Raw genomic sequence first — 27,930 nt, 5'->3', positions numbered from 1 at the left:
ACAATTTGTGGATGTATCCTTATTGGAAGTGAAATGATGTTGAAATCCACACACCCAAGCAATTCCCTGAAAAAACATAAGGTTTGATCATGTTTTAACTAAAAAGACAAGTACCTGCATTAATTTGGCATATATATCCTCTGTTGTTATCACAACTCTCATCAGCCCACTTCCCTGCTTCCTTAACAGGATTGTTTCTCATGACAACACAATCAGCCTCGAGGCAAAAAGATATAAAATCAGTTACAAATAGCTAGAAGAAGCAAATATAAAACTTTTGTCCCCCTTTTGCATCTTCAGACACAAGTGATACTGTAGTTTTACTCTTATATCCTTGTAGTATTTAAGAGGATAAGTTTTATGATGTGGAGGTTCTGTTCCTCTTGCACTTCACTAATATCTTAATGTTGCTCTCTCTTGCACAACACTGGGGTGGATAAGCAGACCACAGAAATTCCGGCATTCTCATATCTTAAGGCATACAGCATGGAGAGAAGGAAAGCCACAGACAATTTAAAGAGAAGTGAAATCAACTATTGTGGAAAAGAACGGTTAACTTTGCCCCAGAAAAAAACCTGGACCCTAAATGGGCAATGCAACATTTCTGACATACCGGTCTCTTCAAATTTATTGTTGCAAGCTGCAATAGTACACTCAGCAAAATTAGAACTGTTCCTGCCCAAAGGCAGCCATTGATCTGTCAGGACCACCCCTACAGAGACATCTCCACTTCTCTGACATGGTGACGATAGCTAGAACCTACATTAGCACACATTAAACAGTGATGAATGCAAAAGGCTGCATGGGTAGAAATGGTTTTGTGCAATGAAGCATCCATATTTATTTTATTCTATTTACTTACTTGGTTTTGCTGTCCAGGAAGAGATGCAGAGAACTTCATTTGTAAGTGAAATGCATTAAGATTTAAATCTTTCAAACTGAAGACTTGCATGGTATTTTGTATTAACTATGACAACTCTTTTTTTTTGTTAAGGTCAAGTAAACTTAAATATAAATCCGAAATTTATAAAATAGAGATTTTATGAGTTTTCACAGAAGACTTCATAGAAATTCTACTACTTTTCATAAAAAGAGAATTGTTCCTCCCAGGAGTAACATTTTAAAGATGCTTTCTCTTTTGAACTCCAAATTCTCCCAATTTTCTCCCTCCATTAGAGATAAGAAGCTCAGAGGTGCTACTTTCAAAAACAGGAAAAAGGACATTATACATAAAAATAAGATTTCTACATTCAAAATGGCATTCAAGAGAAATAGAGTTAGTACTATAATGTGCTGTAGTTCCATAGCACAGAACTATCTAGACACATAAGATCAGAGAGAGGAACTCCATGACCTATCAGATCAGTTTGTATGACAGAGAAATAGGGGAAGTGATTTTCTTTTTTTTTTTTTTTTCTTCCATAAAAATTGAATGGCTGGCTTTCTTTTTATAGAAGCACATCCTTTCTGCAAATGTGACTGACAGAAATTGCTTCTATGTAAGACATGGCTGTTTGAGGGGAATGTATGCCCCTTGCAAGCTACATGCCAAATGAGAAACCTGCTATGTTCAGGCACAACTGTGATCAGAGGACAAGGAGGATGTGCTCATACAGCGTGTTTTTGGGGCAAATGCTGGAATCCCACTGTCCTCTTTACCAGATCGTATGAGAGAACGTGGGGTGAACACAGAAGCAGTGTAGCCTTCATGGACACAGAGAACTGAAATCTGAAACCAGTCTTTGTACGAGCACTCCACAGATCCTGTCATCAGCTAACACAGCAACTGCCCAAGGGCTCAAAACCATTCACTCCATTTGGATTTATATCTGACATGTACAAAAATATGAAAGTAATAAGTCAAGCACTAACGTGCCTCAAATCCCAACAAATGCATAAATACAATCTAAAATCAAATTTCAGTGAACAATTTGTGGTTGCTATTTACCTGGCCATCATATGAATATAAATCCATATGTCCTGATGGGAAGCCTTTGGCCCAGTTTGTAAAGTAAACTCCTGTTCCATCTGTCCAGAGGAACCTCAGTTCATGATTTATATCATTTAACCCAATCCACGTATCAGTAACAAAATCTTTCATATGGAAGGTGAGGAAAGCTAGAGTAAAAAAAGGCAAAGAAAAAATTAAATACTTTTAATGAAGGGCAATTGAAATGTCCTGAGACTGGTGATATTAAATATTTTTTCTGAAATGCAGAACACTTCATTGTTAACAAACACAAGCAGGTAAGATGAAAAGAAGGTGACTTTTGAGTTTAATGAACAGGGAACCAGATATGCCTTTGGGCAAAATACTTCAGCTAAGTATCTAATGTGGTACTGGGATGAATCCCAAAGGCATGACAAAAATGTTCCTTATAATGTCTCAAAACATTTTTGAACCCTAGTCTGACAATTAACTTAGAAATATACAGCCATGTAGATCACATGCATTTCTGATAACCCCACCAATGGCATCAGACAGCACCACTGAGCACCTACCACTTGCGCATCTGCACAATTAATGCTGTTACAGAGCTGCAGGAGTGTTTCCTCTCTCCCTGTCACACCTGGGCAATAGCCTGCACTGTCTTAGCAGGGAGCAGAATGCACAAGCAACATGTTTAAAATGAGTCTCAACAGAACTATTCATCACAGGTAAATCAATCACCACAGCTTTGCACAGTCCAGGAAGGCACTTATGTGTCTTAGTTAGCACGGCTAGATCACAAATAGAGCAGGCTAGGCATTCATTAACCCACTAATCCACAATACATCAAACACTGTGATAAAATGAACTATCATGGCTTTTGCCAACTGCTAGTCATTGCTATGAGCTTACTTTTCTCTGCAAACAACAGACAAACTCCTGTCTGCTCTATCAACCATTCACCTTCCTTTAGTCTTTTAAAATGCATGCAACTTCTACTTCCAGGAATGAAACCTATAGATTTCTTTGCCAAATGTTCAAATTGCTGTTCTGCCAGAAAATGTAACAGGAACCCAAGGCTTTATGCCTACATTGCCAGCAAAAACAATAGTTTTGTGCTAATAGCTTTATTGTTAATTTCTCTTTTGCTTAGAATTCAAGCCCTGAACATGAACTAACCACCTGAAATCTGTACTGCAGAAATTATGTTGGGTAAGAATTTAACTATGTTTGAAAAGTAAAAGATTGATTCTTCATCTCTTCACATGTGGAAAACATAAGTAGTAGTACTAAGTTCATGTCAGCAGTCTAAATTTAAACTATTTAATTGCTCAGACTAAAACAAAGACTTATTTTACAATGCTTGATTTTTCAGTATGCTCTTTTGAGTTCACAGTGTATGTTGTGCAACATCTGTTTCTCATCACCATAGTATAAAACAGTATTTCTAAAAAGAGGGTGTTATTAACATCTATCAATATCTTCCCCAATTTTTAATTTGAATGTGTGCCATGTTTATTCAAGGATGAGGTAATTTCCCTATGCTCATCTCCCCCAGTCAGGGATGCACCTCTTAGATTCATTAAAATAAGTTCCTCTAGTGAAAAGAATAGTCCATCTGTGTGGTGAGTTGTGGGTAGGTGTAAGAGCTGCCAAACTTCTGCCCCAAGCTGCCCAGAGACAGCAAGTTCTCATCCTAAAGGTGTTCAGCTTGAGTTAATAGAAAAGCCATGCAGCAAGTTAATGCCACCTAGCGAAACTATATCATTTGGAATGGATCTTGCTGGGTCCAGCTGGCATCATGTGTAAGCAGAAAAAGTACTACTTTGGCTGCCAGGACAACATACATGTGTATACATACCTAAGCCAACATTAAAATTTGGTAGATTCAGGTGAAGACTTCATTGTAAATTTCTAGAAATTGTATGTTTTGTAAACAAAAATCAGATGTGCAATCATTATTCAAATCCTGCCCACAGTCTCACAAATACAACAGCCATCCTGTAAAGATCAAACGTCATCTCATCTAGTTGCCGCAAAACTATACACAGTACCTTGCACTTGTTCATTATGGATAGTGGCCAGGTTTCCTCCTAAATTCATGCAAGCTGTTCGTGCAGCATGCCAAGTGACACGTTCATCTTCCGTAGATCCAAATATTTTGTAACACTAAAACATGAACAAATTCTCTATATATTATCTTTACTCCCAGATTGAAACCCACTGTTTTAAGAAAAGCAGGATGGAGAAAAGGCAGTAAAATAATGCATTTATCTGAAAAAAAACACATTCAGCTTAAAATGAGTTTTTTGTGCTTGTCCCTGCTCTACATAAAATTAAAGATCTCAAGAAAGTGTTTTGCTCAGCAAGACACATACAAGATTTGACCTGAAATCCCTAGAAAATAAGGAAACCTGACTTTTTATAGACAGTCAGGTAACACTGCTAAGTTATGCATGACTGATACTCGTCTGCCTGTTTATTTATTTGACTCTACAAAGCATACCATGTTAGTAAAGTTAAGGAAGACTAAATATATGCAGTACTGAAAAAGCATTATGGTTTGGCTGAAAGACAGCAAGATCAAAGCATCAATACTGCAGGAACTCTGCCTAAACTCTTTAAGAAATGCATAGCAAAAGCTTTGAAGTGACTAGAGAATGACTTTTTGGCAACTGCAACTGAATAGGCTCATCTGCCAATTCATTAGAAGCATCAAAATACTACCTGTCCTGCAAAACAGTGGATGGGCAAACAAAGAAAAGCATGGAGGCATCAACCAGCTCTCTCCAAAAAATAATAATATTTTACTCTAATAAGAATCAATACTATTAAATTATTCCCTTGTTTTCTATTTAATGCTTTGTCAAACATCCAGCATGCACTGTATTTGTTATGGTACCTTATTATGAAAGGAAAGCCAAGTTGGATGACATCCTCTTGGAGCTGAAAATGTTGTTGGAGGAAAGGTTGAATTAATGGAACTGTTGTGCCTTTCACATATGTAGGGATTTGGATAACCACAGTTTATATCATTCCAAAATCCTGAATGTAAAATAAATGGGGAAATGTATGACACCACATCCAGAGCTGGTTAAATGGAAATCAGTTTCACTCATTCTTACACAAAGTGCTTTTAGTTGAAAGATAAGATCAAATCCTCAGAGCATCTCAGTTTAGTATCATTCTATATCAGCATCTAGGATAAATATGTAACTTTATACACACTGTTATTACAGAATGTTAAAAGCATTGTAGAACCAGGTACTAGAAATACCAATTTTATAGCGGCACATTAGGCCAATTTTAATCAAAATTATAAAACAGCTGTCTATAAAACAGAGGTCTATCAAACAGACTTCTAACAGAGCACAAAACTATTAAGTCCTGAAAATAATACTATGGTCTACTTCTATAACATTTCGCAAAAGAGCAAAAAAAAAGGGGGCGCGGGGAAAGGGTGCCTCTCAGAAGAAAAACAAAGTTGTGACACTCACACAAATCATGAAATTCAGGAACAAACATATAAAACTCACCTAAATTTTTATACATAACTACGCAGTTTTCATCATTATTTGCAAAGTTAGGTTCATGTGGTGCCCATGCCAAATAATTCACTGGAGTGCCATCCATCCAGCTTAAGAAAAACAATCCAACAAAACACTTCTTTAGCAAACAAATAGAATTGCTTCTATGTTATAAAAAGTAATTTTTCAATATGCTTAATATAGCCGTTCATAATTTAAAGTGTACAAGGTTATTTGACCAATTTTCCTCTTTGCTAATTGCTCTAAACTCTCTCTCTGTGCAAAGAGGTAGGCATATGTTTTGAAGTTGTGTTTACTCTGCATTTAAGCAGTATGCTGCCACTTTTGCAACAGAGAACAATACTCAACATTTGGGCCAGCGTGAAAACCAGACATTATTTTAGCATGAGAGAGCCCAGATACTCACAATTTCCCCCAAGTCATACATTTCCCGTGCCTATTACAGAGATAAGAGATTTTATTCATAACACTAGTAAAATGCTTGATCTTTCCCCCACGCAGAGGAAAAGGGCATAACAAACTACCTACAAGGAAATTCCTGTGATCATGTGCCTTACCATAAGGTAAGATACGAACATCGAGGAAGTTGTACATCCACGTAGATTAAACAATAAAGAACAAAATCATAACCAGGCAAACAAACACTTATTAAGAGACATATTCCTATTGGACCACAGGTGACAGAGGTGCCCAGGTTTGCCCTTCAGGCACATACACAAAGTACTTCACTTAAAAGCATATCTACCTTAGGGTCCCTACAAAAACAATGGAATGGCAGAGATATCTCATTTTCAGGTGATCTGGCTCACCTAACATCCTAATTATCCTCTGGAGGTTCCTGGTTGTCACTGTGGACTATAAGGAGAACTAAGAACTATTAAACATCTATCCAGGCACTTCAAGACCCAAGCTGAACTGAACCCAGGCCTAAACTAACATGACGTGTAAAAATCAATATGGTGCTGCATACTGACATTCAGAAAGGTTTGCACAGAACCTGCTTATACTCACAGAGCACCTGAACTTACATAGTGGCAACAGCTATCTTTGTCCTACAATAAGAAAATAGATTGCATTTTCCCCTTTATTACAGTCTATTTCCAACAGTTAAAGACCGGGAAAAAGAATGTTTTTACCTACCAAAAATCTTACATATTTTGAGTTAGGGCATCTATTTATATTTTCAATATAAATCAAAGAATAAAGGAAAATAGAATTCCTGAATAAAAATTCAAAATGCATTATCTGCAGTGTAATTTTTCTGATAGCTTTGGGTGAATTCTATTTAGGAAACATACAGTATTTCTCCTGGGTAATCTGGAGCTAAATTAACATGTAATTAAACCACTTGAGGATACAATCATGTTTAAGTTTAGACTCAAAACTAGGTATGTCCTTTGAAAATCCATGCCCTATTGAGTTGTTTGGTCCCACAGACTACAAAATCTTAAAGCAAACAGTAAAGCAGAACTTTCCAAATCTAACAGACCTGATGTAGGCTTATAAAAACAAAGTTAATGCTTTTATATTGTTAAAGAATAAGTCAAGTTTTAGGGTTTACGGATCTACTCTATCTTCCAGTGGTGTCAAGGAGAAATTCCATCTACTTGAAAAGGAGCTGGTCTTCTATGAAGAAAAAAATTCACCAGTAGCAACAGGAAATATTTTTTTAAATTCCTTATATTAGCTATATTTTATTGGAGTATGGACAAGGCAGACAACTGAAAGCAAAATTCAAATCAAGCTTTTTTTCCTGCTATAATCAAATATAGAATAACAGTAGTAGTAATAGGGCGAGAATGCCTAACAACAGAAATGGGATTAAAAAAAAAAGCGGATTAAATATAAGGGCACATTGTGGTATTTTTACACCTTCATAATCAAAAAACACTAAGCATGAGCATCCCATGCAATGCAATTCAGAGGAAAAACATTCTCATTTGCTTTGATGGGCCATAATTTCACTCAAGCACTTCATTATTTTTGCTCCAGTCAGTAGATTATTTTAAAGCACAATGGAAGTTTGATGGTTCTAGCTGTCCTACCTTGTTCTTTGGTCAACACTCAGTTGTAAACCAATGAAATATGAATCCTCTTTCCCATTTTTCAAGATCTAGAATGTAAAGATCAAAATTGTATAAATGTCCTCTTTTTATCATAGGAATCTATTATGTTAATAATGAGTAATATACGTCTAACTGGCAGAGGATACGAACTGCTATACTCTCTAGCTACAACATTTAACTTTGAGCAGCTCACAGCTGACAGTGCACAGTCAAACTTCACCATTGGCCAAAAGGAGTGGTCAGTATATCAACACTTCTCACAGTCTTACTTGAAAATCACTAAAATCAGCACCTCTTGCGCAGTCTCTGCAGTGGACATCATCTGACAAATTTCTTGCAAGGGACAAGCCTTCCTAAAATTGATTCCCATAAATTCCTATAAATTGATATAGGTCTTTGTATGATCTCACCACCACTCTTCAACTAGCTCAGGAAAATTTCTATGTAGTTCAAATCTGACTTTTAAGCCCATTCCTGATTAAAAGAAGTTGACCTCAAGGCAGTATAAACAGGCAACCAACCCCAGCCACCGAGGAAATATCATTTAAAGGCTCTTTCTCATTGCATAATCCATGCCTCAGATTGTTCTTCCTGCGTAATTATATTCTCCCCACAAGAAGAAGGATAAGGAACAAACTTGAGGACCAAAAAGGGCTGCTAGGCAGACTACATCCCAGATGCGTACTGACAAGATCAAAAACCAATGTTCTGATTGTTGCATGTAAGCCACTATCTGCTTTGATCCACTACTTAAGATATCTTGAGTTTACCTGCTGCTAAACTTTACTTTCAGTTAACTCACCCACCGTACAGAATCATAGCTCACAATACTTCTTGCTAAAATGAAGCCACAGATCAATTAAAAGCCTGAAGATTTACCTTAGCACATTACCAGTTGCAGATAGACATAATGTGGTGTAACTGCCACATTGAATAGAAAAAGCAGATAATGATCTGTTTAATGCTTAATGTGCTTATTTCTATACAAAATACCAAACAAAAATTGTTCTTGTCTCAACTATGAAACAATCTAAAAAAAGCCCTGAGTTTGTTCTTCGTATTAATCTGGCTTAATGCTACCGTATTTTCACTGTCATAAAACTTGTAAGTAGAACACCAGGGTGAAAAGGATTTGTGCCCATGCTCACTTGTTTTGGATGATTTATTCCATAGTATTAATGATTTTTCTTACATATCGCCAGAGGAACTTTCTTTCACTTTCACTCTCAATGACGGCAAGGTCTCCAAAGTTCCTTTTGCAGAACTCCCGACCTTTTTCCATAGGAACACTCTCTGTGCTGAAATAATATTGTTTGTCTTCATGTGTAATCCATCCATCCTCAGTAGTCTTGTATTCTGTAAGATAAATGGTAAGCTAACTATATTGTTTCTGAGGTACAAGACATTCTCATTAGTAAAATTTTAAAAATGCTTTTAAACATGCACACACACAAATGGTAACAGCAGTAACACTTACTGGGTGCAGGAGACTCTGTTGGTTCAGGCTTTACGCTTGCACCTGTAAGAGAAAGATAATTATTATGATTGTACATTTTCTGCTGTAAGGGAAAATATTTACTATGACTGATAGGCATGTTTTTCTATTGACTTAAAATTTTATGGTTAGCAATGGATTTAACCCCCAAAACTGGAAGGAACTAAATAGCCTACATCTCTGATTTTTGGTACTCTAATCAAATTTAAATACATATTCTTGTTCCCTGAGGCTATTCCTTACGTGCAAGGTATTATGAAATACCATTGAATTTATCTGAATTAAGTAATTATTTTTGGTATTCAGTGGATGCAGAAAAGCTTATCTCCTAAAACATTAACTCTATTAAGACAGTCCTGTATGTCCCTCTCCCTCCTTTCCTTAGGTCACTTACACATCAATTCTGGCTTAAACCAGAGGCAGCAGGAATGCAGGCTGGGTTATCTTCTTCGGTGGTGCCCTAGCTACTACACAGTGAGTATCTTTCTCTGGTTGAGAAGAACTTGTATCTGGATCTTAAAAATTTCCCTAGATAAAAGCTCACTGGAAATGATCCCAAGAAATTAACTGGTCCTTTCTGAAAAGAAGGCTTCAGGCTAAAGAATTCCAGTGTTTGTTTTTCCTATGGCATCATGGAGATGGCATCCTGGATGGCATCATTAGGATCTAGGAAAATGGTTTCTAATACAGGAGATCTCTGTCTTTATAGGTTTACCAATTTATTTTGTGCTAAAATATAATCTCAGCAATACTGGCATTTAATAAGAAATTATCTGCCTAAGAAATTATTTTACCAATATAAAGTAGGGCTCATACTTTTTTGTTAATAAACTAATACAGCATCTTTATTTGGTAAGAATGTGGTAAAATGTTTAAATGAGCACTTTCTAAAATACGCAAACTTAGGTAGATGCACTCCTTGTGGAACTCAAGATTTCCCTAAATTATAATATTTGTCTTGATGTCTTCAAAAAATAAAAAGCATCCAAACTCAGATCTCAAGAGAATTTAGCAAGAAATCAACATGTGAATATGAAATCCAGTCAAAGCCAAATAAAGTATCTTAAAACCAGGCTCCATCTTGCAACTACAGATTCATTTATCTGCAAAACAGTACGTGAGACAAGTAAAGGAGGGGGTTTTCACACAAAAAAATTCAAGTATGTGAACTGATTTGCAAACTGTTTTCTAATAACTAAAAACCAAACTCAGAAAAAACATTCCAAAATAGGATTTGTTGGAGAAGGTATGAACTTTAAATGAAAAGTCAAAAGTGAATGTGAATACTCAAAGTAACATTTCCTATTTTTCAAGTATCACATTTCCCTTTCTGAAATCATAGAGAAAGATCAGTGAGAAGTCCCAGCAGGGCACCAAAGGCTCTGCATCTTTAAATACATCAAAGACATGGAAATCCTTATACTACTTTGATATTTCACATTCCACAGGGAATTATTCTGATAAAAATGTTTTGAAATTTTTTATTTCTTAAAGTTAGCGGAAAAATCAACTGAGAATCTTTTCTTATTATACTAATACACAGGAGTAAACAATACCTTTTCTTATCTGGCAAATCCATCCATATAGATAATCACAGTGCCTGTCATTCCAAAGCATGCTGGAATCGCCACTGATCTCTGCACAAAGTTCAATGCCTTGATAATTATTGGGTTCTCCAAAGCCCCAGTTTTCATACCTCACCTGTGACAGAAAAGGTTTTGTGAAAATTCTGTTATATAGAAAGAAAATAACGGAGAAAGGGAGGAGACACCATCAAACCACAGACCTACAACTTGTTCCTACTTCCAGTTTAAAAACTTAGATAAGAGGAAACTAGAATCTCCCCATGCAAATGCTGACATTTCAAACTTTTTTTCAGATTGTAACTGGACTGCAGCTTAGATAACAGTTGTTTCTGATCACACTTGGAAAAATATTGACATTTTTTATAGGACCTAAATTCTGTAAAACTAATCTAATAACAATGATGGGGCATGCTACATGTTAATATTCAATCAAGCAAATATCCTGTATGAGTAAAATAGTGGGACATTATTGAGACACAACAAAAATGTTGGCATTTTTCCCACAAAAATATTACTGCTATACCGCTAAAATTTCAATTTCAGTTTTCTGTATGGTAAACTTCCATCAATATATTTTGACCAACCTTGCATGAAATACACCCACATCTCCAAAACCACTTTTCTTTCTACAGTTTTATATCTTAGTCTAAAGTACTGTCAAGTCATACTGGCATAAAACAACTGCCATGGAATGTAAGCAATGTTCAGCTCCATGGAATGTAGGCCATTTCAGATAAAGATCTAATTAACAAAGAAGAGAAATACTAAAGATGGACTATTTTACTCAAAAAATCTTTGCATTTATAAGAACATCCTTTTAGTCTACATGAATTTCATTTTCTTGTGGATTCAATGCACATGTTCTTACCAAAAATCGGTATGTTTTAGCAAAAAAAAAAATCAAGCCATGAAATTGCTATTCATAAGCTCTCCTACAGAAAGCACGATACAGTAGAGGGTTATGATTAAGCATAAAATTACACACAAACACATACACCACACACATTTGAGAAGCTCAGGGAATGCAAAATAACAGCTGTGGAAAATTAAATCACTCACTGGAGATCCATCACTCCAAACAAAGCCATCATCAGGATTCAAGTAATATAAGCCCATCCAGAAATGTTGGTGGTAATACCCATTGTTCCTAAAGAAAAAAACCCAAAATAATAAAAGTCCCATTTATAAGAAGTTTAAACATAAAACCAAAACTAATAAGGGCATTACAATATTTTTAATAATCTATCATTCACAACAGCTGCTCTAAAAACAATAACAACCAGGGTGGAAATTAATTAAAAGGCAACCACTCCTAGCTGTTATCACTATACATTAACTCAGATTGAAATACCAACCAAGAAAATATCCAGATCCAATCCAACTCCTGAAAATAAGGTGGCTTAATACTTTTGTGTAATGGTTCAGTAGCTACTGTTGCTCTGTCTATCAACTCTCCATTTTCTCTCTAAAGGCACTTACAGTTTCCAAATACAAAGTTACTTGCTGCAGTTGAATTATATTTAAATATAGCACCTTAAATTAATTCTTGTCTACAAGCAGACACAATTTATTGATTTATCTGAATTTATTGAGTCAATTTGCGGTAATTCAGCATCTGAGACTTCTTCCTTACTATAAGTACATAGCCAGGATTCTAGTACGGTTATAGCAATTTGCAAGTCTGTCATGTTTCAGTCTTGCTTCCTAGTTAGCCAGAGATGTACAAGTTCATTAATCCCCATCTATACAAGTCATATTGCAAGTCTTACCTTTTTAAAAGTATTTGATCTCATTCAGAAATCTCACATATGCTTTTTACAGTTCAGGGACTTACTTAATCTTATTTACATTCCCTGTGTAGGAGAAAATTAATCTGAAGATGCTTCTACTTCCTGATTAGTTCATAATAATGACAGACAATCAACATATTGACCAGACTTATATCACAACTGTTACCCTATTTGTACCCTTGCTTATGTGAAAATAACTGGCATCTGTGGTAATTTTATAATATCCTCAAATCCACAGTAAATATTTTTACATCAGACGATAAATATTGCCTCAACTAGATATCTTGCCAATCTCATTTTAGCATCAGCTTCTGGCATGATGGCCACTAGTCATACAACTCCTGCTATTTCATCAGCTCTGCTTTTTTACTGTGTTTGACACAGATGCAGATAATGAATCCAGACTGGCATATACTGAAGTAAAAACCTAAAATTAAATATTTCAGAAAGATCAAAAGGCTAATTAAAGTGAACAGATGACCACACTACAGATACTCACGCAATAGAACGCCATATAACATACTGTTCTTCTTTACCATTGATGGAGGCCAGATCTCCTCCTATAGCTCGACAAAACTCTTGAGATTCAAGCCATGTTTTCTTCTGCTCTCCTCTTGAAAAAGGCTAAAGAGAGCATTTTGCAGTCAGACAAAATAGACCATATAGATCACAAGATCAAGAAACATCAGCTACACAAAAGCAATTCATTTACAATTAACTCGTTCTGTGGGGTTTACAGAAACTTTGAATATAGGGTTTATGTGTGTTCGCCTCTGTGAAACACAAGCTTAGTATGAGTGTCTTTAAGCCAAGTTAGCTAACTGCATTGCTGGCGGGAGTATCTGCTGCAAAACAACTAGGAGGAAGGCACTTTTAATCTTAAAAGAATGGGAAATTAAGATTAGATCAGACCCGAAGATCAGACTTTAATGGAATAAATAAAACCATGAAGGGAATAAGACCTCTACGTATAATCTGTAAATAAGCTTATGTGCAGCAAATAGAAACTACCTTAATGCAGAAACAAGTAACATACTTACTTTGAAACAGAAGTTAATACGACTGTTTGAATCCCAACCTTCTGGACACCGGGGAATAGGAGTTGTTGTAGGAACAGGTGGAAGCGTCACTCCCTCTGCCCACACTTTGCATAGGAACTTTGCCTTTTCTTCACATTTTATTACATCCCATAATCCACCTGCAATTCCAGTCCTCATGGCAACGCAGCCTGGCTTTCTTCCTGGTTGTAAACAGGAATGCACAAAAGCAACATTTAGGGTGTCATAAGAATTTAGAAAACTTCACATTCTATCCTGATGGAAATTAAGTCTGTACAGAGTCAAAAATGTTTCTAACATTAGAGTGGGTCCAGAGGAAGTCCACGAAAATTATCGGAGGGCTGGAACACCTCTCCTATGAAGAAAGGCTGAGGAATTGGGGTTGCTCAACCTGGAGAAGACAAAGGGAGACCTTATCATGGCCTTTCAATCTATAACAGGGGCTTATAAGGAAGATGGAGAAAGACTTTTTACCAGGGCATTTAGTGACAGGACAAGGGGCAATGGTTTTAAAATGACAGACAGTAGGTTTAGATTGGAAATAAGGAAGAAATTTTTTTACTATGAGGGTTGTGAGACACTGGAACAGGTTGCCCAGAGAAGTTGTGGATGCCTCATCATTGGAAGTGTTCAAGGCCAGGTTGGATGGGGCTTTGAGCCACATGATCTAGTGCAAGATGTCCCTGCCCATGGCAGGGGGCAGGTACTAAATGGTGTTTAAATGTCCCTTCCAACCCAAACTATTCTGTGATTCTATGACTCTAATTCATAAAAAAATGCAAAAAATCTGTGGTTCATCCACATCTGAGATACTGAACTGTGCCTCACATCCAATCACCTCCAGTGGCTGACTCTAGTAACATCATAACCTGTGATACAACAAATTCTCCTCTAAAACTGTTGTTAGAGGTAGTTTCTCAAATTTGTCCAATTTGACTATGATTTTCAAAAATAAACTTGCTATATATAGGCCTAATATTGGCTTCATGGTCCGTGTAGCCTTACCACTTCACCTGACACATTCAAATCAGCTTTTAGGCACTGAAATTACAGAGAATCAGAGGATATTCTGAAAGGCAGATGTCAGTATCTTGAAGGCTGATGATCATTCCCTTTCTGATGTGATCATGTCAGAGATGAAATGACCTCCCACTCCCATATTTTTATTAGAACAGAAAAAAATGGTTTAATCAACAAAACTTATTAAATAAGAAAATCACAATTAATTTAGCAAAGATATTAACTAAAAAAAGATTAAATACAAATACGCCCTTGGCCCTCTTATCCTTCCCTATAATCCCATTTTCTCTAGCAGAGATGCTTCATGCATGCTGTGATCTCACACACCTCAGAACATGCAGTGAGCAAGTGCACTGTGAGATATGGCTGCACAGGCAGAACTTGCAAAGGTTACTCTTCCAGAGCAGTACAGACACAGACTTTTCCAGAATAGACAGAAATCAGAAACGTGATCTCAGTTGAAAGTTTCTTCCCAAGCTCATGTTAAAAGCTCATTTCAGCACTAAGCAGGAAGTTAGCAACAGCACTGCATGCTTGAGAAAGCAGCCAGATTGAGAGTAATTAGTCATTATACCATCAAGTGAGGGCAAGGAATGAAGTAAAAAAAATCTCAAGTACTGAGCAATATATCTTGGGCACTGGGCTCATTAAACAGTATAGAGCCATACCTACCAGGCATTTCAGAATTCCAGTGTGTAAATAAGACAGATTGGCCATTAGCCCACTTGAACGTTCCCTTTTCTTCTATATCTGAAAGCCCAATCCAAAAGTATCTTTCTGTTCTCAGCCCAACCAGGCTAGTCAGATAAGCTTGTTCATATCTGTTCAAAAGATCACAGCCATTAAATTAATGCTATTAAATTTATTTCAAAAAGTTGTAAAAGGCTTGTTATATTCTCAGAATTACCACTGCACCTTCCTGCAAGCATAGCTTGAATGGATTGAGTTGTGCAAAGCACATAACAAAACATTACATAAAAGATATTTTGTAAACTTCAATACCAGAGTATTCTGCCTTCTCTTCAGATGTCCAGTAAAGAATCACAGAATGACATGAAATTGGTGGGAAAGAAGAAACCTGACGTGACTTATTTGTTATACCATTTTATTTTGTGAGAGTTTCTAGTAGCCTTGTATTTTAATGGCTTCTTGTTTCAGGCAAATCCCAAACCAGAAAAGGAATCTCAGCATTATTGAAGAAATAATCAAAAACAGAGGCTAGAGTAGTCTGATACTAAATTATCAAACTAAGGAACACTGCAAATTAGATCAAACAATCATACTAGAAATGTTGTTTGGGAAATAAGCCTATGTAGAGGTAAAGCCTGTCATAGTTCATTATGGTGTTTAAACTAACAGCTCTTAAGAAATCAAAACAAATAAAAGAAGCCTCCCCTTAACAAGGTATAGTCTGAAGACCACAATAATGTTAAACAATTTTTATGACAGCTGCAGTGCTACCTACATTTAGAGAGCTATCATTCATGACAGCTAGAACTTTCACACTAGAACTTATCTATTTAGATTATAAACAAATAAGAGAAGGTGTAAAGCATCAAGTCAACTGCAAGCAAGATAAGATAAGATTTGTTTCTTAACCCTAACTTTTATTTTCCCAATATGTCACATTCAGTAATGTGCACCAGTTGTTCAGAAATTTAGCACACCCTGAACCCTGGCTGAATTGTGATAGATTTTCAGGTACCAAGCACTTCTAGCATTATTTGGTTTCTCATTTAATTTTTTTTTAAAGTAGTCTGATTCTGAGAAGACCAGATAGGTGAGAATGATATCTTCGTGCTCATTTGAACTACCATTTGAAATAAATTCAGAGCCATATCTCTTCACTTAATAATCAAAATTGGATTCTGCATCACTCAAGTAAAACCCATCCTCAAGCCACTACAATTAGGGAAACAGAAAACATAATTCTTTTCCTTGACATAACCATCTATATCAATACTGATTCCACACTCATCTGTAAACTGAATTCCTGGATTTGAACATAGGTGCAAAAACTGTGAGAAGTTCTGTATCTACAGATAGCTGTACTCTCAAGCAAGATTTTTGTCCAGACCAGAGTATTTTGATAATCAGTGATGCTACATGTTAAATCCTCATGTGATCCGCTCATGCAAGTAGACTTTTACATACCTGTCTTCAATAGTTGCTAAAGAGGCCTGATGCCTTCCACAGGTCTGATTTGCTTGAGAAAATGATACAAATGTATTTCCAATGAAGTAACAATAAAAACCATGCCTTTTCCAACCCTGTCAAAATAAACATTAAGTGATTACATATGTTGCAGCTTTTCTAAACTCCTTAAAAAAATAAAATAAAATAAAATAAAATAAAATAAAATAAAATAAAATAAAATAAAATAAAATAAAATAAAATAAAATAAAATAAAATAACCTGATTTATGCCACCGTCAGCTAACCATTAGACAAAGGAACAACAAAACTGGAAAAGTCAGACTGGAAACAGGCAGGATCAAAGCTTTTTAAAATTTTGTTGTATAAAACAATTTTTCACATATAATGGTATTTTAATCAGTGCATTCCAGTTATAAAGGCATGAGAGGCTTTGCTGTGCACCTGTAGTGCTCAGGTTAGGATTATAACTAGCACATAGGCATTGTGTAATCATCAGAATGGTCTTGAGAAGCAAATTTCAGCTTGTTTTTTCAGAAAGGGAATGACACTTCAAACAAGTTTGTTTATTATTAACACTCCCTTCTAATGCTTTGTCACTCAAATATTATTAAGTCAGGAATATGCTTACAGAGGAAGAGTTTGCTGTGACCAGCCACAATTCACACAAATTTTCTTCTGATGGTTTTCAATTTCTCACTTATGAGAAACTTTTTTCTACAAGCATTCACTTAGTTCTGTAGGCAAATATAGCATCAATAAGCATTAGGATCCCTTTATCTTCTCCATCAGTCAAATATTTGTAAAATTCCCGGGTACTCCTTTACAAATACTGGGGATAAGCATCAAAGACTTCCTGTGCAGCTGTGTAAAGCAGACTTGGGAGAAAAGGCAATTTCTTCATGGAAGACAAAAACCCAGTAAGATCCCCTATGACATAACAAATTACAGTAGGTTTTTTGGAATTACTGAGCATTATATTACCAGAAGGCAAGCATTACCAAATAAACAACAGATCCACTGGCAGTTCAGAAGGAGCACAACGGATTCATTTTGCTCAGGCACTTGTAACAAACTCTTCAAAGTAGAGGGCACTGCCAGAGACCACAGCAAAGCTTTGAGAATAGTATGTAGAGAAGCACACCCTTCCTGCTGTGAATAATTTTGAAGAAAATTGTAGACAGAGCTGAAAAGCAACTGCTGCTACAGGCAAATTCCTTATGAAGGTTTGAATGTCAATCAAGGAAAAATGGCCTGCTGCAGGGACTACGAGTTTGAGTTTTGGTTTAAGTTCTGGAATAAGAAACAGAGCATCTAGAGCCAAATGACAGTCAGAGCCTTGATTTATTCATATGTATCACTTATCCCATCTGCCATAGAAATGAGAAGGCCAGCTGTTCTGATGATGCAACACAGAACCCATTTTTCCTGTTTTATCTGTCACCTAGGGTAGTATTTTTTCCTCTTAATCATTCCTAGCAGCCTATTCAGATCAGACAGCTTCTTCTGTACTTACTCTCTGGCAGCCCATGTCAATGGTTTCCTCTTCTGCAGGAGCTTCTGACATGGGTTTCCTTTTACAGATATAGCCAATTTTCTTTTCACAAGAATGGTCTGCCCAAAATCCATCCTGAACATTAGAACAGAACATCACAGTCAAATGGGATTTAGTCTTCAAAAAAGGTGCTTTATGCTTTTAACTATTTAGTTATTTTTTGTTAGCTTTAAAATAAGCAAAACCTACATCTAAGTTCTGTACTTAACTCCAACCTCATTCCAACCTCACTTCTACTGGGGCTGATTCACCTTTGACTTACACCTTCTTTAATTATTTACCCTTCTAAAAAGAAAACCCTTGGAAGCGACAGCAATACACCATCTTTACAAAGACTACTGATTTAATAAGCATGCAGGAGGAAAGGGAGATGTTATCTCTCCCAACAGAAATCCAGTCGCAACAGAAAAAAAAAAAAAAACAACAACCAAACAAAACAGGCTACATTCCTTAGTTAATACTTATATAAAACTTTGAAGACACAGAAAGTTTCTTGTCAAAGTTGCTCCCCATACTACAGATTCTCAGAAGAAACAATGCCATTCAGTGGGAGATATACTGAAAGTTAGAAACTTCACACCATGCTCCTGCTATATTTTACATACATTTTGGTTCAACAGATGAACTAAGGTACTGAGAGAGGAAGCGAGTCCACTGTGCAAAGCACTCTCTCACCTGTGCCTTAACTTTTGTAAAAGTAAAGTTATAGTAGTTGGTGGCTATTTCTTTTTTTTTTCCTTTTTTTTTTTCTTTTATTTTTTTTCCCCACCAGAAACGTAAAATAATTATCATGGTAATACACAGTCCCTTGTGCCACAACATACAAAGTCCTCAAGAGCCTCAACAAACCCAGCTTCCAGCAAAAACTCTCCCAAAGCTCAACACTACTTCCTACAACAATGAAGAACCCTAGGGTGTTCAGCTGGTGTTTGTGTCTCCTCTGTCCTCTGCTGACTGCAAGGCAAGTCCATTGGTGACTGTCTCATCATCTTCTACCATTTCTTTCTCAGTTTCACTAGGCTGGTAGGCACTTCAAATAACCACCCGAAACTCTGACCTTCTCAGTTTGGAAGAAATCAGCACAACTTTCACAACTTTTAGACTTCTTCAACAAGGGAAAACTTACTATGAAGCTTTGGCTTTCTAGTTGCAGGAAGATCCTTTGGTGTCTTACCATAACTTTGTCTTCACTGGGAAATTCATGCAGTAATTTCTAAGGACTTCTTACCTGTCTTTTGCAAATACCTCTTTATTCTCCTACTTCCTCATTAACTAAACCCAAACACTTCCTTTAAAAAGAAGGTGGTGTCACAGACAGGGGCAGGTTTTGTTCCATAAAAATAATTGATGGATTCAGATGACTTCAGCCAAGGAGTGAACAACCCAAAATAATCAACAATGGAACAGTATATGTACTTAGGTAGACAAACCTCAACAAAACCCAAGGAAAGTCAACTTATAATTATGCTTTGTTTGGTCAGTTGATGGCTTATGCCAAGAGATCCTGGACTAGTGCAACTTCCATGGAATCTGAAGTTTCTTTTTCTACTAAGATCAACTATTTAATAGATAAATATTTTGAAAGTGTTTGGAAGAACCCACAATAAAATTAGCTTTCTATACAAAAGCCATGTATATGAAAAGTCTGTATGTAGCTAAAATGTGCTCTGTTTTTTTTAATCTATAACTGTCAAAATAGAAATTACTGACTTTTGAACCCAAGGGAAAGCTTGGTCTGATGGTAAGCATCAAACCCTTAAAATTTAGCCTGAAAGAAATATTTACCAGTCTGACTTGGTATAGAAAGCAAGAGAGTCTTCCCATCAAAAAGAATAGTAGAAAACCTAAAGCATAGCACATGTCAAGAGCTACCCTTTCCAAATGTTAAACTGGATAAATGGTAGCTTCTTTACATCGAGGAAAATTTGTATCACATTAATTTGCATCACTGTCCAAAAGGTACAGAGTCAAATTAAAAGTAAAAACAATGTAATGAAGGATGAGTTTAAATAAAACTGCATCTACAAACAGCAAATTAAATGAAAACCAGACAAAAGTCATAACACAATGAACAAGCATGTTATAAACAGAAGTCCTTCTTGATGGCATTGTTTCATGCCTTATTGTCATAATTCACTTCTAACTTTCCATTAGCAGCCTGAGGTCACCAATAGACCTGAATGGCCCCCACCATCTTCACTGGGGGCCTCCACCCAGCTGCCTGCACACGGGCCCTGGGGTTCCACTTAAACTCAGATCTGAGCCTTCAGTCCCTGTCTATGCTGTAACAGAAGTACTTGTCTCTAGCTCCAGCCATGTCTGTACCTGGCTGGTATTTGTCAGTCCACACCCTGACCTTTGGACTGTATTCCTGGCTTGATCTTGGAGCTCCCTTGTCACTGCGGACTTGCCCAGCAATCACTGGATTGTGTCTGACCCTGGTTACTCTCTCCAGACCTGATCCTGACTCAGCTACCTGGCTTGACCTTGGACATGCCTCATCATCCCAGACAAGAGCTCTGGTCTGCCACCAGCTGCCTATCCCCCTGCCCTGCTCCCTCGCTGGGGACAGTGGGACAGGCTCTGGCTGGACACGCTCCATCCCTGCAAGCTGAGCTATTACGCCTGGCTTGTGGCTCCTCACCTGTTAGGAAGGAGCTGATCCTTGTTGCTCCCTGATGCTTCCTTCTTTTTCATTATCCTTGAAGGTTAATTATCTGCTGCTACATATGTGAGCAGAAGAGAGACCAGTCATTAAATCAATGGGTATGGAAACACTTTTGTAACAGTTCACGCTCTCTGAGAAACAGATAAATTCCGAAGACCTCAAAACATCCTCTATCTCAATTCCTCAAAGTGAGAGAGGAAGTAATTTATTTTTAATATCCCTGCTGGCTTCCAGCTAACCTGTTCTTAACTGCACAAAACCCCCCACTCCAAAGTAGCTCGTTCTGCTTTTTTACTAAATATACAATTGAAACTATTGCAAACTCTGTAACAAGTTGTGTATATTTAAAGACTTTTGCTCATTTTCAGATTTCTGTTTCACAAACCAAAACCCCCTTTATTTCTTCAGCCAAAACCTACATCATGCTTTCTGTACTGCTCTTGAGCACCAATACAAGTGAAAGGATGACAGCTTTCCTAAAGCAGCAGAATGGAACAGCAGGCTGCTACTTTTATTTATAGCTACAGCCATAAATATATCTATCTATTGCTGTTGCAATTAAAAGAGCCTCTGGGGTTTAGCTACAAGCCTCACTTAATACATATTCAGTGCTGGAGGACCCCAAGATCCTTCTGTACTGAGAGACACTGTGTTAGGTGAAGAAAGGGAAGGCTTGGTTTACCAGAGGATGGAGTCTTCTGCTTCCTTCCTTCACAAAGTCAAGGCCCAGCAGCCTGAACTGGTATTTTCAGCTGGTTCTTGACCACAGTATTAAGCATGCCAGCCTGCCATCAGAAACTCCAATTCTGAGCAATGATCATGGGTTATCTGGCTGCACTGAATGCTGCCACTTTTAGCGCGGCATATAGGACATGACCAGGGAGTCAAAATCTTAATGCTTTGGGACCCTGGCCATTGAATTAATTTTATTTTAATACCCAACCAAATGACAGACTCCTTTTATAATCTTATGTCATCTTCTATCAACAGATCTGCCTAGACACATGCAAGCAATCAGATGACATTGCATATACGTGCAACTATGCTTGCCTCCTTGTAATCCAACTGCTCGTGTGTTCCAGTAGTTCAGTCTGGGCATACACTTCAGGATTTTACTGACCGTACAAACTGAGGGTGAGGACATAAATAGGAATGATGCCTATTTTTCCATCCATTTCCTTATCTAGTAGGTTTCAATGAATGGCCACATGGAGTGGGGAAAAACATTACGTAGACCAACAGCGGTTCTTTCAGGGCTTGGTATTGCACAGTGGCACATATTTATTCCAGACCATGTTGTTCCTGCCCTGCCCCAGAGGATACTGTTCGGGCTACTTTCAATCTCTCCCTGTGTGGTGGGTTTGTGTGTGGTGGGGTTTTGGTAGTGGGAGAGGGGGCTACAGTGGTAACTCCTGTAGGAAGCTTCTAGAAGCTCCTCTGGCTCCAAGTCACACCCACCTCTGGCCAAGGCCAAGCCAATTAGTGACGGTGGCTGCACCTCTGCAATAACGTATTTGAGAAGGTGAACAGGAGAGGAGGAGGAGTTGTGAGGGACATATCTGTGCAAACACCAAGGTCAGTGGAAGAAAGCAGGAGGAGGAGGAGGAGGAGGAGGAGGAGGAGGAGGAGGAGGGAGAGGTGCACCAGAGTAGAGACTCCCCTGCAGCCAGTGGTGAGACAGGAGGCTGTCCTCCTCCTCCTCAGCCCATGGAGGTCCACATTGGAGCAGATGCCCACCTGCAGCCCATGGAAGACCCCACACTGGAGCAGGTGGCTGCACCTGAAGAAGGCCGGGACTCTAAGGGAAGCCCAAGCTGGAGCAGTCTGTTGCTGGGAGGACTGCAGCCCACGGCAGGGACCCACATTGGAGCAGTTCATGGAGAGTTCATGGAGGACTCACGTTGGAGAAAGTTCATGGAGGATTGTCCCATGAGAGGGACCCTACACTGGAGCAGGGAAAGAGTGTGAGGAGTCCTCCCCCTGAGGAGGAAGGAGGGGCAGAAACAATGGGTGTCGAACTGACCGCAACTCCCATCCCCTGCCCTCCTGCACCGCTGAGGTGAATGAGGTAAAGAAATCGGGAGAAAAGCTGAGCCCGGGAAGAAGGGAGGGGTGGGGGGAAGGTGTTTTTAAGATGTGGTTGTATTTCTCAGTGTCCTACTCTGCTTGATTGGTAAATTAGTGGTGGTGGTGGTGTTCAAATTAAATTGATGTTCTGTTTTCTTCCCCAGTTGAGTCTGTCTTTTGCCCATGACCATAATGGATGAGTCATCCCTCCCTGTCCTTGTCTCGATTCCAGAGCCTTTTGTTTTATTTTCTCCTCCCCATCCCTGAGGTGAAAGGAGTGAATGAGAGGCTGAGTGGTGCTCAGTTGCCCTCTGGGCTTAAACCACGACACCCTGCCTCGCCTTTCTCCTAAAGTCTTATGGAATTAACCAGATGTGTCTTTCCTCTAATCTTGCAACAGAAACTGAGGTAGCTGTTTCTTTCCTAGAGAAATGCAACAGGTACTAGAAATCATATTATCACAAGTGATTTGCTTAGGTTTACAGAAAATTAGAATCTAGTGGATCTCAGCTTCTGTACACAAATAGAGATTTTTAACCTGAATCCAAGTTCCCCAAAATTCTGTAACACTTGGCTTGGCCATCCAGATTCTCAGAGCACCACAAAACAAATTTTGCCCTTTGCTGTTTCTTCTTGAAACTCTTGGTTTGAGGGCAGTCAAGTATTCTCATAAAAATCATGGTTTTACCAATACATTTAAGATGCCCTATATGTTCCAAAAGACTCTAAAAAAAAGATAAATTAAATTAAAAAAAATATTTCATCAAGGAACTATGAATATCAAGAGCAATCTTAGTACTTTTAAGTACTAGCCAAATTATGAAATGCTTGTCAGCCTCTAACCTCCTCTAATACTTCCTGCACCAATAGTTCCATGTACAATACCGTAAAACCCCAAAGTTCACACCACCAGATGAGGGCAGTTAAAGGGCACAGAATGATAGATAAGACAAAACCTCAACTATGTGTTCCTTGCAATTCACCACCCACATGCACCAAGGCCAGCTACCTTGCAAACCTCCCATTCCTGAGCAAGTTCTCCAGCCTTGACCAGTATAAAAGTCCTTGAAGCAACTGCCATTTACAACCTCAATTGACTGATGCTCACATTTGAGCATTCAGCTTCCTTCCACTGTCTGACCCTATAATTCTGTTAGAGAGAGCGTCTACTACATCCTCAACCAGCACTGGCATAGCTACTGCACAGACAATGGAGCACAAAAATCCTCACACCCTTAAAAATTGCTTTGTTCAACTACCATGTGCACCATGGCCTGGTTGCCAAGGAAGAAATATACATTTACACTTCTCACGAGAGCATGTCCACTAATACAATGGAGAAGAATTTTTAATACACTATAATCTTACCCATGCTTCTGACCAGTCCAAAATTCTTCACTAAAATACACATCAAATTCTAACCTTCTGGACTTATCTGACTGCACATGAAGTTCCTTTTCCCTGCTGAGTTCATACAGCAATGAAACTGTACATCTGAACTTTGGCTTGGCCAGAGAACACCTCCACAAATACACATAGCTCTGCTCAATTTTGGGAGATTAATATGCTATACCCTACATAGGCGTGCCTCTTCCATGGATATTACTGTGGTTTTGCTCTCCCAAGGATGCTGTTCTCTTCCTCATTCCTTCCTGGAACTGATGATGTGGTCCCTTTTTCTTCTAATGCTGCACCTGCTAACTCCTCTACGTCTCTCACAGCTTCTTCCTGCTGCAGAGCTGGCTCAGCCCTCCCCCGCTGCACTCAATCAACTTCTGAATTTGAGTGTTGTGCACCAGAATGATGGAGACTCATGAACCAGCTGCATGCATACATGCCACTGTTGCTGTTGATGACTGCACCTAAGTGAAGCAAGTTAAAAACTAGGCCTATTGGGGCTTAAGTGAGGGCTTGCCCTATGAGGCAAGCTCTGTATAGTGTTCAGGCCAAATGGGAAAAAAATTTTAGTTCTCCTCTTCAATTTATAAGTGCACTCACCAAAAGTACAACCCTCAAGTTTTAATTTTGCAAAATTAGAAAACGCTTTTGGTACGGGTAAATAATTTCTTTCCTCCTGATGAAATAGGTAAACCCTGAAGGAGGTGGTAAGTTCAGTATTTTTAATTGTCACAAAGAGGAAAAATACTATTTTGCAAAATTGCACACACACTGACTTTTATACCAGGTATTATCTCAGTTCCTGTAGTGTACCTAGGTCATTGATGATTGCCATATTCCAAAAGGCAGTCTTTTCAAAGCAGCCTTTTAAAAGTAGGTATACAGTCACTCAGTAAAGGCTTCCACTAATGCCATTACTGACTACTTTTCTCACAGCTCTTCATGTGCAGTGCAGATACAAGCATAACAATGAATCCACCTCGACCCAAGCCTTATAATTTTGCCTAGAAAAAGAAAATTAAGGTTTCTATTTTCTTCTAAAGATAGTAGTTCTCTCCAACATCATTAAAAATTGCTAGTGCAATTTTTTAAGGTAGGTGTATATCCCTTATTCAGTCAAAGCAGAAAAAACCCCAAACATATCCAAAATGTCTTTGTAGCTTCCTGAAGAAGAGCATTTAATATTCATATGATTCACAGTGTAACTAAAAGTTTCTTCAAAAAAGCCCACATGCACAGACTGAAATCCAGAAATATGGATCATGGGGGGCAGTTGCCTTCAAGGAAAGCCATCACTTGCCTGCTTCTCAGGGAAAACAGAAACAACTTTCTGGCAACCTTAAACAAGGATCCCTCCTCAAGAAATAACACCTATAAGACTCTAAAATAGCTGCTTCAAACAGTAATATCCCCTACTTTTGTGCTCTTGCATAGAAAAAAGCCCAGATGATGAATAAAAGTATAAGATAATTAAGTAAATAGCCACATGACTTTACCTTTCCTTTCATAACAACACAGTCCTCTTGCCTGTTGTTTGCATGAGTGGGTTCTCCACGAAGCCACTTGGTGTAGGTGACAGGTGTCCCATCACTCCATTCAAAGTACATCTGAACCTTGAGGTCATTCAACCCAATCCATAGTTCATCAGTTGGCTCTAAAACATATGATTAACAAGGCTGATAACAGTCCTTTTATATGATGTGAACTTTTATCTTCATGGAACAGAAGATTATTCTCAGGAAGTTTAACAAACAGTCACAGGAGATTAAGGCTCCCTGCTTCATAAAGAGGACAGATCATTCCCCATATACCCACTCCAGCCATCAGGAAAGGCCACTCACTTCAGTGCCAATACAATAAGGGTGCTTAACTTTTTATAAAACAGCCAAAATTCTCTCTTTGTTGAATTATGTTGTAACATAACTAGATTCAATCTTTTTTTCCAGCTCAAAACTCTTGAAACAAGACATGAATAAAACACCTCTTTTCCTCCTACCTTTAGTGAAGTATAGTGAAGAAATAGCATCTTTTCTAATGCTGAGACACCCAGTGTTGTCTTTTAGAGCTGACAACCAGAGTATTTGCAAGCCTTCCAATTACATGTGTTCCTATATTTTATTTCATTTCAGAGTAAAATGGAATTCATGTAGTTGCTGGACTTTTTTCAGTTTACAGTTAATGGAGTTAACTGCTGGTTTTTGGCTGGAACGAAAGTGCGGGCCTGATCAAGGATGTTACTTTACAGCAGCTGTTCTCTTAGAGGTTTATTTGTCTGTGCTTAAAATCCTCCATCCTAACACATTGCTACTATAATGTTCATACCTAGTTTTGTTCTGAATGAACTATTTGAATAAGGAGGATTAAAAATTTGGGCCTTTATAATCAGTCTGAACTCCATCATCAAAGGGTATTCCTCTCTAGAACTGATTTTATGACTTTGTTCACTGCAATTGGCTTTTTTAAAAATTATTATTTATTTATTTATTTATAGTCTGTCATCCATCCATTCACCAGACAGCAGGTGTCTCCTTTTGTCCACAGCACCATGACTCAGATCACTCTGACCAGCTACATGCACAGTCCTTTCCTTAGACAGCAGGCTTTCCAAGCAGAGTATGAACTACTCGGTTGCTGGAACTTACATATTATGAATATTATTCAGAAATGCTAGGGAGACTACTTAAGAGTTTTTTCCACTGCTTATGACCTTGCATTTCTACAACCCATCTACAGCACTCAGAGGCTTTTCCTGTTCAGTTTGTTATCATAGCTCTTGCTTTCTTCTGTAAGTCTTCCTCTAACATCCTCTATGCAGACTGACCATAGCCAACCTGACAACAAAACTACCCATGGAAATTAAAAATGGGATTGTGACAAAAGACATCAGCTGTGGGAATGTGTCTCAGTGGAATTGGAACTGTTTCTTTTCTGTTGCTGCCGTCACTAGCAACAGAAATGCCTGTAAAAGAGTTAAAAGTCACTGCCCCCAAAGGCCCCCTTTCTGATTCACGCATTTCATATGGACATCTTCCTAGATACCCCCACAACTTAAAGCTCTCCTGTGGCATTTCTCCCATCTACTAGTTAGAGGAACATGGAAGCTTCCCATTTTGATCAACCAAACTGCTGCAAAAATTACCCTCCCAGCCTGTCAGTTTAATGGAGTCAACTCTCTCTCCTTTCTCTTTCCCTCCCTTGTCTCTCCCATCTTTATTATCCCTAAGTATGATCAGCCCTCATAGCTCATCCACACTGTCCTTACCACCTCTGCCCCACAAAGAAGGGCTCAGATTCACAGGACATCAGGCTTCATTTTCAAACAGGCACCTTTACCTCTTCTTCCAGACTGCTCTTCATGTTCAGAAGTCCCCCAACATCACATCCCGGCACTCTCCTTTAAGCTCTCCTCTGTTACAAAAACTGAAACCTGTTCCAATTCCACTGTCCATCATGGTCTCATTCCCTCCTTAGCTACCACCCTCCATGCTCAAAAAAATTTCTTTTTTGTCTACTTATCTGTTAAAATATTTCTCTCTGTGTTTATTGAGCACCTAGCACAGCAGAGGCCTCATCCATGGCCAGAGCTCCTACTGTGG

The 27,930-nt window shown here is 38.1% G+C and overlaps 1 protein-coding gene across 2 annotated transcripts in view; it reads right to left on the bottom strand.

The window, feature by feature from the left end:
* LOC141942359 (macrophage mannose receptor 1-like) overlaps positions 1-27,930 on the bottom strand; it is a 66,021-nt gene that overhangs the window by 14,460 nt on the left and 23,631 nt on the right. For both annotated transcript variants that reach the window (XM_074865406.1, XM_074865416.1), the window contains exons 8-23: positions 25,831-25,988; positions 18,163-18,276; positions 16,648-16,763; positions 15,166-15,314; positions 13,456-13,655; positions 12,915-13,039; positions 11,685-11,772; positions 10,596-10,740; positions 9,022-9,063; positions 8,737-8,900; positions 7,524-7,591; positions 5,467-5,567; positions 4,833-4,975; positions 3,985-4,099; positions 1,949-2,118; positions 115-217 (exon numbers count right to left, since the gene is read on the bottom strand). In XM_074865406.1, the coding sequence (XP_074721507.1) occupies positions 115-217; positions 1,949-2,118; positions 3,985-4,099; positions 4,833-4,975; positions 5,467-5,567; positions 7,524-7,591; positions 8,737-8,900; positions 9,022-9,063; positions 10,596-10,740; positions 11,685-11,772; positions 12,915-13,039; positions 13,456-13,655; positions 15,166-15,314; positions 16,648-16,763; positions 18,163-18,276; positions 25,831-25,988 (2,001 nt within the window). The remainder of the gene's footprint in view (positions 1-114; positions 218-1,948; positions 2,119-3,984; positions 4,100-4,832; positions 4,976-5,466; positions 5,568-7,523; positions 7,592-8,736; positions 8,901-9,021; positions 9,064-10,595; positions 10,741-11,684; positions 11,773-12,914; positions 13,040-13,455; positions 13,656-15,165; positions 15,315-16,647; positions 16,764-18,162; positions 18,277-25,830; positions 25,989-27,930) is intronic.

This window comes from Strix uralensis, chromosome 1, assembly GCF_047716275.1.
Source record: "Strix uralensis isolate ZFMK-TIS-50842 chromosome 1, bStrUra1, whole genome shotgun sequence".
In the NCBI taxonomy this organism is placed as follows: domain Eukaryota; kingdom Metazoa; phylum Chordata; class Aves; order Strigiformes; family Strigidae; genus Strix; species Strix uralensis.
The sequence above is the reverse complement of the archived record's forward strand: the minus strand, read 5'-3'. Positions and strand labels throughout refer to the sequence as shown.